Source organism: Rhagoletis zephyria, unplaced genomic scaffold (assembly GCF_001687245.7).
Source record: "Rhagoletis zephyria isolate East Lansing unplaced genomic scaffold, Rhagoletis_zephyria_1.1 Rzeph_scaffold_01372, whole genome shotgun sequence".
Taxonomy (NCBI): Eukaryota; Metazoa; Arthropoda; class Insecta; order Diptera; family Tephritidae; genus Rhagoletis; species Rhagoletis zephyria.
In genome coordinates, this window is record NW_016158456.1 from 103,947 (window position 1) to 118,499 (window position 14,553).

The 14,553-nt window shown below is 33.3% G+C and overlaps 1 protein-coding gene across 1 annotated transcript in view; it reads right to left on the reverse strand.

The window, feature by feature from the left end:
• Positions 1-14,010, reverse strand: part of Mipp1 (Multiple inositol polyphosphate phosphatase 1) — a 117,662-nt gene extending 103,652 nt beyond the window's left edge. Inside the window, exon 1 of the mRNA XM_017617246.1 lies at positions 13,832-14,010. Coding sequence (XP_017472735.1) covers positions 13,832-14,009 — 178 coding nt within the window. The 5' untranslated portion in view covers position 14,010. The remainder of the gene's footprint in view (positions 1-13,831) is intronic.
• Between the last annotated feature and the right edge of the window lie 543 nt (positions 14,011-14,553).

Consider the following 14,553-nt stretch of genomic DNA (forward strand, 5'->3'; position numbering starts at 1 on the left):
ATATTTCATTTATTTTATCAATTTAATTGAGTTACAATTTTCAGCCCTCCTCCAAAATATTTCCGACAATCACCTTTCTTAAACTCCTTTAATTTAATACCTATATTGTAATATGTCATTTATTTTATCAGTTAAGTTTAGTTAAATTTTAAAATAGGTGGCAACCCTCTTCAAACATATTTTCGGCTGTAAGCCTTATTAAAACTCTTTAGTTAACACCCACATGGCAATATTTTACTTGCTTTATCAATTTAACTGAGTTAAAATTTTTAAATAGGTGGCAACCCTCCTCAAAGGCATTTTCAGCAGTTATCTTTCTTAAACCTACTTAATTTTGTACCCACATTGCAACATTTCATTTATTTTATTAATTAAACTGAGTTAAAATTTTCAAATAGGTGGCAGCCCTCGTCAAAGATACTTCCAAGAGTTATCTTTCTTAAACCTCTNCATTTCATATTTTTTTTTAATTAAACTGAGTTAAAATTTTCAAATAGGTGGCAGCCCTCGTCAAAGATACTTCCAAGAGTTATCTTTCTTAAACCTCTTTAACCTAATACCCATATTGTAATAATTCGTTAATTTTATCAATATATTTGGGTTTAAAAATTTTCAAATAGGGGGCAACCCTCCATTTTTTTACGGTATTATTGGTTCTGGTATTACACCGAACAATACAAAAAAGAAATTATTCAAATCGGTTCAGCCGTTCTCGAGTTTTGACGCCCGTGATATACGAACACAACATTTTTATTAATATAGATAGAAGATAGGAAAATTGAGGTTATTGAAGCACAGTATTTTTCTAACGGTGATTTTTTCAATGTTGTTCTAAATTGTGTAACATTATTTTAAATTTTCCTTCTTTATTTATAAATTTACGGTCTTAATATTGGGCACTATACTATTTAATTCCTTATTATTCTTTTCTCTCTTATTGTCGAGTCCCATGATTCAATAATAAAAGGATAATTATGAGATAATTACAAAACAAAAGGTTGCACTTACGAAGCACAGGGAAAGGATAAGAATGAAATCCCTTGGTGCGAAAATGGTAGTAGAAAAGTACGCAAAGTCGGCAATTAGTAGTGAATTTCCTTTTGCGAATTCTAATGTATTTGCAGGAAAATTGGCATTTCAAACGAAGTATTAAGAATTATACGTGAATTTTGTAATTTATTTCATTGGTTAATTGTGCTTTATTTGAATATAAAAATAAACATATTGCACAAAAAACGTATACTTCTATTTCACACGTACATAAGCTACAGTTTTTTTAATTTGCAAAGAAGCAACACGGTGCCACGGATAAGGGAGCTGCGCGAGAGAGACAACTGTCAAACCTACTATCGAACCATTAATTATTGAATTATGTGTGCGCCCACCACTGTCGTATACGGTGTAAGCGATGCTGCAGTCACAATAGTGCTTCAGTACAAAATACCTTCAGTGGGGCTTAACAATGGTAAATTAAAAACAAAAATTAAAAAACAAATTTCTTTACTTCAGAGGAGTTATGACCATTAATATTACCTAATAACCACTCAGGGGACCTCTGACTTTTCAAATGACACCTCATTAGTGGAACTGCTTACATAGGAAAATAGAAAAAGGGAGACTAACAAAAAAACACCTTAGAGAAATAATATATATGATGATGATGATGATGCTGATGATGATGATGGTGATGATGATTGCCGAAGGCTTCAATACCAGGCTTCCCTCTTAGTTCATGGAGGCATAATACAATTCACACTGTGAATTATACCATGACACCATTTAAGCCCCCTCGCCGCGGCAAGACGACCAACGAGGCTACAAACAACAAACATTTACCTCTGCAGACTTTTTTAACCTTCTCCCTTCTTGCTCTAATCCCTTCTTACTAGCTGATGATTTCAATGCCTGGTGTCCTCTTTGGTGTTCGGCCTCAACTAACTCCAAAGGCCGCATAATTGAAGATGCTATACTTAGCTCTGACTGTGTTGTCCTTAATGACGGTTCCCCTACCCACTTCTCCACCCATTCCACCTTCACACAGACTGACCTTACCCTTTGCTCTACTTCCCTCTCACCTAAAGTTGATTGGCATTGCTTAAATGATCTGCATGATAGCGATCATTTTCCTATCAAAGCTAAAATCTCCTCACATAGTTAAAACTTTTTCAAACCCATAATATTTTTTAAAACTGATTGGTCCAAATTTCAAGATTTTACGCTACTCAGATACTGTTCCTTCTTGAATTAATATTAATCAGGAATCTTCTAGATTTCAAAAAAATAATAAGAGCTGCAGCCAACCAATCTATACCACAAACCTCTCCCAAACCCCGTAATCCCAACCCTCCTTGGTGGAACAATGAATTATTTGCGCTTAGACTGTATAAGCAACAAACATGGCATCAATGCATGCATAATAGTTCGTCATCAAATCTTGTAGCTTATAAAAAAGTGAATGCTATTTTTAGAAGAAAGGCCAAACAAGCCAAAATTAAATCATTGCAGTCATTTACCAACAGCATAAATTCCTCTTCCGATCCTAAACTAATTTGGGCAAACACAAATAGAGTATCTGGCAACCTATCTTTCTCTCCTATTCTCTCGCTTAACTCCTCGCAAGGCAATCGACTCTATCCACAGGATATAGCTTTAGAATTCGCTAATTATTTTTCTAACAGTTCTGCCGACTCTGAATTCTCATCTGAATATTCATCTAACAAACACCCTTTACTGTTCTACAATTTCTTACCTTCTCCCTTATCCCCTTCAGCCCCAAACACCTTGACTCAGATCTAACTTTACTTGAACTCCAACTTGCTCTATCTGTTGTCAAAGGTAAAACTCCTGGCTTAGATAAAATTTCCTATCCCATTATCAAACATCTCCCTACTCTTCTACTTTCCCGCCTCATCAACCACTACAACAACATTTTTCGAACTGGTATCCCTCAAGTCTGGAAAACCAGTGCAATCAATCCCATTTTAAAACCTGGCAAACCTCCTTGTGAAGTTACCAGCTATCGTCCGATTTCCTTTTATCCTGCCTTTTAGAAAAAATTATTGCCACTAGACTCTCCTGGTTTCTTCAATTCAAAAACCATAATCATTCTAATCAGGTTGCATTCAAAAAAGGTCAAAGTACTATTGACGCCCTCATAAATCTTGACCAATTCATATGTGATGCCTTGTCCAATAAAAACCATGTCTCACTTCCTTCGTTTGATTTTGAAAAGGCGTTTAATCGTGTTGGCATACACGTAGTTTTAAGACAGTTAGTAAAATGGAATGTAGAACCCCGTATATTTAATTTCGTTAAATCTTTTCTTTCCAAATGCAAATTCACAGTTCTTATATTAGGCACTTCTTCCCCCACTCTTCCCTTAGATAACGGCACCCCTCAGGGTTCACCGCTATCGGTTATTTTGTTCCATAACATTCGATGAATTAGTTCTACCCTATCCAATTTCCCCATTATACAGCATCAACTATATGCTGACGACCTTCTCCTATTCTCAAAGTCTTCTGATCTATCTTCTATATCCTCTACCTTTAAAGAAATTCTTTCCCAATTATCCTTGTGGTCACATTCGTCAGGCGCCTCAATATCATACTCCAAATCTAAAATGTTTCACATTTGTAGAAAACATAATTGTCATTTCCCAGCCATCTCATTTAGCAATGTAAATATTTCATGTTCTCCTACACTAAAATTTCTTGGAATAATTCTAGATAATAAGTATGTATTTAAACAACATAGTCAGTATATTATAAATAGAATTATTAAAAATACCAATATTGTTAAGTACCTATCATGGTAGCGCTCATTCATTGGCCCAGCACCGCTCATTAACGTTGTCAAAGCACTCGTACTCTGAAGCATCAATTACGCCCTAGAAATCTATGAACATCATTCTAAAAACCATCTTAAATTGCTTGCTGCCCCGTACCACTCAGCTGTAAGGAGATCGCTTCGAGCAACGTCACCTATTAAAAATATATTAGCGGAATCTGGACTTCCCTTTCTAAGAGACAATATGGAAGATAGCACCAGCAAACAATACCCTAGGATCATCCTTGGTTCCAATGAATCACTACAAAGTGCATTGTTTTCATTATCATCTCGTATTCGACCTCCAAAAGTTTAGTCAGCTTTATACAAATGCGTCATTTTTGCTAAAGAGAACAACCTTCCGTTAAAACCTCTTAAACTGCGTAAACTTTGTCATCCACCCTGGTTGATCCCGAAAAACTCATTCACAGACAAACTAGTTTGCCTACCCAAAATATCCACACCGTATGCGGTCTATAACTCGAAGTTTCGTGAAGTAATGTATTCACTAAAGCACATTAATTAGAGATTTATTTTCACGGACTGATCAAAAAATACCCAAACCTCTTTTGCTGTCGTTAGCGAGAAAGGAAAGCCAATTTCCTATGGACTACTTTTTCCATTTCGTTAAATTTTTATTGCTGAAGCCACCGCTATTTTCCACGCAGTTCTACACGCCGCAAAAAATTCAGGAAAATATGTTATATGTACTGACAGCTTATCATGTTTTCAAGCTATACAAAATTGCAATAACCACACGAATATCATCAAATCTATTAGAGAATATCTTATTTTATATGCAAAGAAGCTTAAATTAATATGGGTCCCAAGCTACACTGGGTTAACAGGAAATAACTGCCCTGATAAGTTAGCTAAAGATGCATCTAACATGCCCACACTAAATTTCAGTTCCTTTACAAAATATATATCGACTCATCAACCAAAATAGACACTCTAAATTGGTCCTTGATTGGACTTCTTATAATCATCAATATTCAAGAGTGAACACAGCCAGGATCATATGAGATTACCCATCAACAATACCTATAAATTTACTCACACCTTACATACGTCTTCGGATTGGGCACACTATAGTGACGCATGCTCACCTCCTTGGAAGAAATAGAACCAACATNTTATAAATTTACTCACACCTTACATACGTCTTCGGATTGGACACACTATAGTGACGCATGCTCACCTCCTTGGAAGAAATAGAACCAACATCTTTACATTTTGTGACTCAACAACAACTGTTCTTCATCTACTGGAATTTTACCCTACACTGCAAGAAAAAGGCAATGCAATTTTAATACAGACCCGGTTTCTCTTCTTTCGAATACAACTGAGGAAAATATAAGAACCATACATCAATTTTTAAAAGAATGTGACCTACTGAGACGAATTTAAAACAAAATTTTTTATTCAACGGACAGCTGATAGCCTCTGATGCTAGCGCTGCATGATTAGGTTGTACATATGTTAATAACATTGTATAAGCTTTAATAAATCACAAAAAAAAAATTCTCAACTGGACCTCGGATTTCAGTCAAGTTCGAATTTTTGCGTGAATATTTGTGGGAATTTTTTTGAAAAATTTTAATTTTTAACGTTTTTATAAGGAAATATATTTTTAAGCAATCTGTTTTTCAAAACTCATTTTCTCTTCAAGTATTTGACGAAACTTGATGCAATTTTTTTAATAAGCGTAGCGACATTAGAGCTTTCAAAAAAAAAAAGTTATAATTTAGAATTTTTTTTTATTAAATTTAAACATTGAATATTCAAGTTGCATTAAAAATATGTTGGCAATGAGTGTTTTCCATTTCGTTTACATTTTCGAAAACTGTATTTATTTAAGAAAGTATTTCTAAAAAAAATAGATTTTTTCTGTTTATTACTTACAGCAACATTTGTCACAGCGTGCACGCATCGTGAACCATGCAAGCTCACCGCCTATTCGCGCAGCGTGTTCACTAGAAAGCGCGTACAGGAGCAACTAACAATTGGCTCATATTTGCGACTTTTAACATCTATATTAATAAAAATGTTGTGTTCGTATGTCACGGTCGTCAAATCTCGAGAACGGCTGAACCGATTTGAATAATTTCTTTTTTGTATTGTTCGGTATAATACCAGAACCAATAATACCGTAAAAAATTGGAAGGTTGCCACCTGTTTGAAAATTTTTAAACCCAAATATATTGATAAAATCAACGAATTATTACAATATGGGTATTAGGTTAAAGAGGTTTAAGAAAGATAACTCCTGGAAGTATCTTTGACGAGGGTTGCCACCTATTTGAAAATTTTAACTCAGTTTAATTAATAAAATAAATGAAATGTTGCAATGTGGGTAAAAAATTAAGTAGGTTTAAGAAAGATAACTGCTGAAAATGCCTTTGAGGAGGGTTGCCACCTATTTAAAAATTTTAACTGAGTTAAATTGAGAAAGCAAATAAAATATTGTCATGTGGATGTTAACTAAAGAGTTTTAATAAGGCTTACAGCCGAAAATTAATTTGAAGAGGGTTGCTACCTGTTTGAAAATTGAACTAAATTTAATTGATAAAATAAATGACATATTACAATATAGGTATTAAATTAAAGGAGTTTAATAACGGGATTGTCGGAAATATTTTGGAGGAGGGCTGAAAATTGTAACTCAATTAAATTGATAAAATAAATGACATATTACAATATAGGTATTAAATTAAAGGAGTTTAATAACGGGATTGTCGGAAATATTTTGGAGGAGGGCTGAAAATTGTAACTCAATTAAATTGATAAAATAAATGACATATTACAATATAGGTATTAAATTAAAGGAGTTTAATAACGGGATTGTCGGAAATATTTTGGAGGAGGGCTGAAAATTGTAACTCAATTAAATTGATAAAATAAATGAAATATTGCCATGTGGGTATCAAACTAAAGAGTTTTAAGAAGGCTTACAACCGAAACTATGAGAAACATTGAGGAGGGTTACCACCTGTTTGGAGATCTAACTTAGTTTAATTTATAAAATAAATCACATTACAATATAGGTATCAAATTAAAGAGGCTTAAGAAAGATGACTGTAGGAAATACTTTTGAGGAGGGCTGCGACCTATTTTTATTTTAGCTCAGTTAAATTGATAAAATAAATGAAATATTGCAATGTGGGCAATAAACTTTAGAATTTTAAGAAGGCTTGCAGTCGAAAATATGTAGGAAGAAGGTTGCCCCCTGTTTGAAAATTTAACTCAATTTAATTGATAAAATAAATGACTTATTACAATAAAGGTATCAACTTAAAGACGTTGACTGTTGGAAATATTTTTAAGAAGGGTTGCCACCTATTTGAAAATTTGAACTCAGTTAAATTGATTAAAGAAATGAAATATTGCAATACGGGTATCAAACTAAAGAGCTTTAACAAGACTTACGGTCAAAAATATGTTTGAAGAGGTTTGCCACCTGAACTGAATATATTTGAATTAAATGAAATATTACATAACTGGTTCGAAACGGAAAGCGTTTGGGAAAGCTTTACAAGAGAAATTTTTTGTTAATGTTTTCACTTATCCAAATCCGGATAGTTAAAATGAAGAGAGAGTTTACAACATCTTATCAAACGAAGTGATCATATTATCAACGAAGATTTGGTATACAAATTACGCACAGAAAAAAATTAATAAATAACAACTGATACAAATGAAAACATTATAAACAGCATAACGAAAACATAAAAATATCCAATGAAATGAAATAATGAAAACTTAAAATTTTTATCACCATTCCCTTACATTAACACAGTTAACAGTTAAATTTTATTCATAAACAATTTCGTTTGGGGTCGCCATAGCCTACTAAGTATATTCCGAGTAAAGAAATTTTTAATAACAATAGATAATATTATTATGATTATTATTATTATTACTATTGCGAACTCCTATTATATGCGCAAACGGACATTCTCAAATTAAAGCTAAAGCAGAAGGGCATTTACGATCGCATGATGCAAGTGTTAACATAATAAGAGCTGCGTGTAATTTCTGGCGTGTGCAGATGACATCGACATCATCGGTAACAAAAACCTTGAAGTCTGTTCTGCCTTTACAAGTTGGATAACGAACGATAACAACATCAAATAAACAGTCAGCACATTCGCGCCTTGGCACTGTTGATAGTTACAATTTCGAGAAAGTAGAGAATTTCGTTTACTTGGGAACCAGCATTAACACCGATAATAATGTCAGCATTGAAATCCAACTCAGAATCACTCTAGCCAAAAAGTGCAACTTTGGACTGAGTAGGCAATTCGGGAGTAAAGTTCTCTCTCGACGTACAAAAACCACACTCTATAAGTCACTCATCATTCCCGAGCGGGTTTATGGCGCAGAAGCTTAGACAATGACAAAATTCGATGAGGCGGCTCTTGGAGTATTCGAAAGAAAGATCTTACGAAAGATTTACAGGTCTCTCCGCCTTGGAGACGGGGAGTATCGCAGACGATGGAACGATGAGTTGTATGAGCTTTACAACGAAATGGTCATAGTGCAGCGAATGAACATACAGCGGCACCGTTGGCTTGGACATGTCATTCAAATGGGAACCGACGTTCCAGGTCTGAAAGTATTTAACTCGCAATCCGCTGGTCGTACCAGAAAAAGAGTTGGCCCCCACTGCAATGGAGAGACCAAGTGGAGAAGGATTTGCTTCACGTGGCATTTCCTATTGGCGTCAGTTGCCACAGAGATAAACGACTGACGTTCTTTGTCGAGCTCGGCCAAATGGCTTAGGCGGTTCCAGCGTCAAATAAGAAGGAGAAAATAATATCTGGGGACCTCATTCTTGCATACGCCTGGAGGAACTAGGAAAACATTCTTTATCAGATTGATTCGGGGGATGGTTTGTTCAAAAAATTACATAAGCTTAGCTAGGGCTCCGCCTGGAATTTCTGCGACATTGTTATTAGGTGAAAGAATTGCTAATTCAGCAATCATACGTGCAATATTTCCAGAAGTTCCAGTATGGAAAAGGTATTACGAAAATGAAAACTCATTGTTCGGGATGAGTGTACAATTGCACACAAAAAATTGCTTGAGGTTTTTGATCGATTCTCGCGAGATTTGCATGGAAACGTTTAACCATTCGGGATTGCATTGATGTTGCTCTCAGGAGATTTAACGCAAAAATTGCCTGTAATTTCTCGATTAACACTAGCAGGCGAGATAAATGCTTGCCTGAAATAGTCTACATCGTGGCAAAGTGAAGAATTCCCATGATTCCGACCGATACACAATTTCAATTTTAAAGATTGCAATTCCCAATTCGATTGGCATTCGGAATCGCAATCAATAATTCCCAAGGTCAACCTTTGGAAAAGTGTGGTTTATATTTAGATGCGGATTGCTTCTCAGATGTTGCATGTTCCCGTGTCGGCAAACCAGATTATCCTTGATATCTATGCAGAGAATGGCAAAACGACAAATTTTGTGTGCACACAAGTACTTATGTATTACAAAATCAAACGTTAATTCGTTAATCATTTATCATCTATGTAACAGGAATATGCCACAGCAAAGCGTGGCAGGGTACAGCTAGTAACCTTATATAACAGTGATGGCATTTGTGGTATTTTTAAGGCATTTTTATGATAAGCTTGGTATGTGTTAAAATAATCTGATCAAGTCCATTTTTTTTTTGAGTTCCCAAGCAACTGTATAGTTCTAGCGCCATCAGTCAACCATAAGTATGTAAATTTTATGTCTAATGAGTTTTTTATTGTGATTGTTTAAGTGTTCAACGGCGCACAGTGGTAGAGCCCCATACATTTTTTTTGGAAAAATAGGAGTCCGCGTAACTTCAATGCTCCTTGTGCAACATTTATGGAGACAAATAAAAAAAAAACGAAAAAGTGGGGAAATCGATTTATTTTAAAGCATACCTCCCCTCAAAAACGTCTTAGAAATGCAATAAAAAGTGCACCGATACATATATAACTCCGAAATTTTACCCATATGTATGTAGTAATCAGAAACGGATTGCCTTTTTTCTGCTAAAGAGATAGAGTACATTCGATTAAGAATGACCGCGATTTAGCTTTCCCTGATTCCACATCTGAAGTTGCCTTTTTTCCCTTTTAAGATATCCGCCTTTACTAACTTTAATTGTAAAGCTTATTTCTGATAATATGAAAGTTCTAAACATTCCATATTTAGTACATTTATGTCTTTTCTTCGCGAACATCTATTAAAAATGTTGCCAGAAAACTTCAAAATGCATCTTGTGGTTCAATGTTACTACAATTATAGAGATTAAAGTTTTGTGAGTTAAAAACTCAAATGGAGAAAATAGTCAAAGATTGAAAGTACAAATTTTTGATATAATGAAACTATGTAACTCATAGTTTTTCTCTTTTTACTTGTTAAATAAACATTTATAAAATAAATGTATTTTTTGATTATTTTTCGGTTTCTGTCTTTTGTAGTGTTTTATTTTGCCTTCTAGTGCCTCTTCCTGCCTATTTTCCCTTTTTTGTAGGTTTTTAGGTCCTCCGATGCAAAACTTAACCTAAAAATGCCTTAAAAATATCACAAATGCCATCATTATTATATTGGGTTATGTTAAAAGTCGCAAATATGAGCCAATNAACTTAACCTAAAAATGCCTTAAAAATATCACAAATGCCATCATTATTATATTGGGTTATGTTAAAAGTCGCAAATATGAGCCAATTGTTAGTTGCTCCTGTACGCGCTTTCTAGTGCACACGTTGCGCGCATAGGCCGTGAGCGTGTGCGATGTGACAAATGTTGTTGTAAGTAATAAACAGAGAAAATCCAGCAAATTTTTTTTAGAAATATTTTCTTAAATAAATGCAGTTTTCGCAAATGTAAACGAAGTGGGAAACGCTCAATGTGAACATATTTTTAATGTAACCTGAATATTTACAATATTTATATTTAATAAAAAAAAATTTCTAAATTACAAAAGTATTTTTTTTAAAGCTCTAATGTCACTACGCATACAAAAAAAATTACATCAACTTTCGTCACACACTTTAAGAGAAAATGAGTTTTAAAAAAAAGATTGCTGAAAAATGTATTTGCTTATAAAATCTTTAAAAAATAAAATTCAAAAATAAAATTCTCAGAATCCCTTTCACATCTATAAACCTGTACTTTTCACGCAAAAATTCGAACTTGACTAAAATCCGAGGTCCAGTTGAAAATCGTTCACCCATATTTAAGTTCATACATACTAGGTACATATGTATGTATGTATGCAGCAGAACTTCGTCAACTGAAAAATTTATATCTTTGTGAATATTCATAGATGCTAGACCGTTGAGCCTTTCTTGAGGGTCTGGTACGATACGTCGAAATTTAAATTGTCGAAACTAAAAACACCGAAAAAAAAATGTCGAAAAAAATTGTTAGAAAATCAAGAATGTCGAGAAAAAAATTGTCGAAAGGAAAAATGTCGAAAACAAAAAATGTCGAAAATAAAAATGTCGAAAAAAAAATATCGAAATAATGTAATGAATGATGTGTAAAATTCGCGCGAATTTTACACATCATTCATTACATTATTTCAACAGGCTGATTTATTTAAGTTAAATTCCACTAATCCTATGTACTAATATAATAAATGTGAAAGTTTGTGAGTGAGTATGTTTGTTGCTCGTTCACGCTAAAACGTCTGGATATATTTCAATTAAATTTGGAATATAGATATAATATTCTAACATATAAAATATTTTTTGGAGTTGCCACCTCTTTCAAAAAAAAACCCGATTAATTAACAAGTTTAATAAAATATTAGCAAGCGAAAGCGGTTCAGAAACTATATATTTCGGAAGTATTTTGTAATAGGGTTGCCGCCTGTTAAAAAAGTTTAAATCAATTCTTTGAAAAAGTTTAAACGAAATATTTTAATGTGGGTATCAAACGAGAATGCTTTATTGTAGAAATATTTTTAGAGAGTTGCCATCTTTTCAAAAAGTTAAAATCAATTTAAATAACACGTTAAAAAATTTTTTCTGCGTAATTTTGCAGAACTTTCTTTTTCCATCTTAGGAACTCTAGAACATTTGAAAATCTACTCAGAACACTTTTAATTTTTATTTTTTTCACACTTCAACTTTTTCGACTTTTTTTCGACAATTTACGCGTTTTGCATTTTTTTCGACCTTATTCATTTCGAAAGCATACGATTTCGACATTTTGCGTTTCGGTTAAACATTATTTCGAGATTTAAAAAATTTTTAAATTTCGACATTTCTCTTTCGACATTTTTATTTTCGACTTATCGTACGGATCCCTTTCTTGACATGTTATATTTCTCAAGTAGGCTTTAATCCTTTTCAGGCATGAAAAGCTTCGTTCAGGTGTGGCTATTGAAACGGGCAAAAGTGCCAATATACGTAAGATCTTTAAAACATTCCCAAAAGACGTTGTATTAGCTACTTGTAATGCTTCGAGAGCATTTCGAAAATGTTCTTGTGTAACTCGTTTTTTCCACATTTTTACCTCCAGAATAGGGCTGCCAGACGTCCCGGTTTTCCCGGACATGTCCCGGTTTTAGACTATTTGTCCCGGTGTCCCGGTCCAACCTTAAAATGTCCCGGGTTTCGTTTAAGTGTCCCGGTTTTCGATTTGATTGCACAAATTTTGCATAAAAATGCTTACACTGAGAGAAAAAACGCGTTGTAATATAAGAAAAATTTTATGAATTTACTGGGGTAAATAACGCACGGTAAACATTTAATTTTTTTAATTTAGCACGTTTTGCACAAGCAATAGTTGATGATTAATTTAAGTATGTACCTAAGTAAGTGAAAATAACATACACAGAGTTTTACAATTATATTAAGCAAAAGCCAGAAGTTTTGAAACAAGTTCACAGCAACGAAACAAATGACTGATATTTTAATATTACCGTGTATTTAATTTTTTTTCTTTCGTGAAACCTAGATTACTTATAAGTGCCTTACAAAATTATTGGCTCGGAGACTCTTTCATTTGATCACAATTTCTAATCAGATCTTTTAGAAAAATTTTGAAATGTTGAAGTTGCCCGAAAATTTCGTTGATTTTTTGCAATTATTTATTTTTTGCTGATAGTGTCTTCCACATACAAAAAAATGTCAAACATAGTTTGTACGGAAGAAACTCTCAGTAAAAACAATACCAAAAATCAGTTGCAAAAATTAATTTTCAAAATTTTTATAAAAAAGTCTGAATAGAAAGTTGCGAATTTGTAGGCAAATTTATTGCATTTTCCCGAGTTTCAAAGTTTAGAAATTTTATTTTTGTTTTCTGATGTATTTAGTATAAACTGTATTTTTATAAGGAACAAAAAAGATATATAAATTGTGAAAAATTCTCTGTGCTTTAGTTGTGATAAATTGTTTTGTTTTGCTGGTGTACGTTGTAATGATCTCATGATCTCACGTTTTTATGTTTTTATTCTTGTTTGTCAAAATAAAATTTTACTATATCCTTTCGTACGTAAGTTTTGTCGAAAATAAAAAAAGTGAAGGGAGTGAGAGGCAGTTTTTCAAACCCTGATAATTTCTGTAGATATTTGCCCGATACAAATAATTTTTACGGTATTTTCCCCGTGACAAATAAAAAGTTTTTGAAAATTGGAAGAAATACAACTTCGAAGGTCTTTTTAATACGATTTTTCATTTTGCTACGTTAGAGGCGTTGCCGAGAAACTTATGGATNAAATTGGAAGAAATACAACTTCGAAGGTCTTTTTAACACGATTTTTCATTTTGCTACGTTAGAGGCGTTGCCGAGAAACTTATGGATACAAGGTAATTAGAATAAGGGATTAAGGATTAAGGTAATTAGAATAAGGGGCAAAATTACCCGCAAAACCCTCCCCCCCCCATTAGAAAATTCTGGATCCGCCGCTGGTATGCAGTGACCTTTTGCTCATCAATTTCTATTCTATTCTGTAAAGTTATATTGAATTGAGCTTTAATTGAATTTCATTTCTAACCTGGGACCAAATACTCCTTTTCAATATGTGTTCCTTTGATTATCTGATAGGCTGTCTTCGAGGTGAAATGGCGTGTTTGAAGTCTCTCTGTGTCCTTGCCAAAACAGTAGTCATCTTGTCCATGAACAAAAATTTGGAGGAATGATAACGCTAGAATCGATATCAGTAAATTGCTCATATCTGAAACAAATGGTTAAAAAGAAGAACCACAATTAAGAAAAATAATAATATCAATACAAATAAAAATAATGGCGCGCATTCATAGTCCAGCTTCTATTTCGAAACTAATAAAGTTGCAACTTAAATTTAAGTACCAGCTTAAAATTCACTTCTATTCAGAGTTGCAGTTAAGACTTATACTAAGTAGTTTTAACTTAGTTTTACGATATAGCAAAACGAGAATAAAAATTTATCGATTTTTTACGATATATTGAAAAAATTAAGTTAAGATAGATCTCTCCCCCCTTCGTCAGTGAAATGAAACATTTTATTTTTGAATTGATAACACAAATCATTTTACCCTTTCAATTTATAATTTTTTTATTTCAGACTGATGACAAATTATCTTTTAATGAATATATAAAATTATCGGTTGGTGGATTATGTATTTGAATATTTGCGAAATACACTAGGCCATTTTGCTTAGTTCCCCACAGTGTTGGGAATGAAAATTGTTCCTTCAGTACGAAATCTATACAAAAACTGTACTTTTCGTATGCATG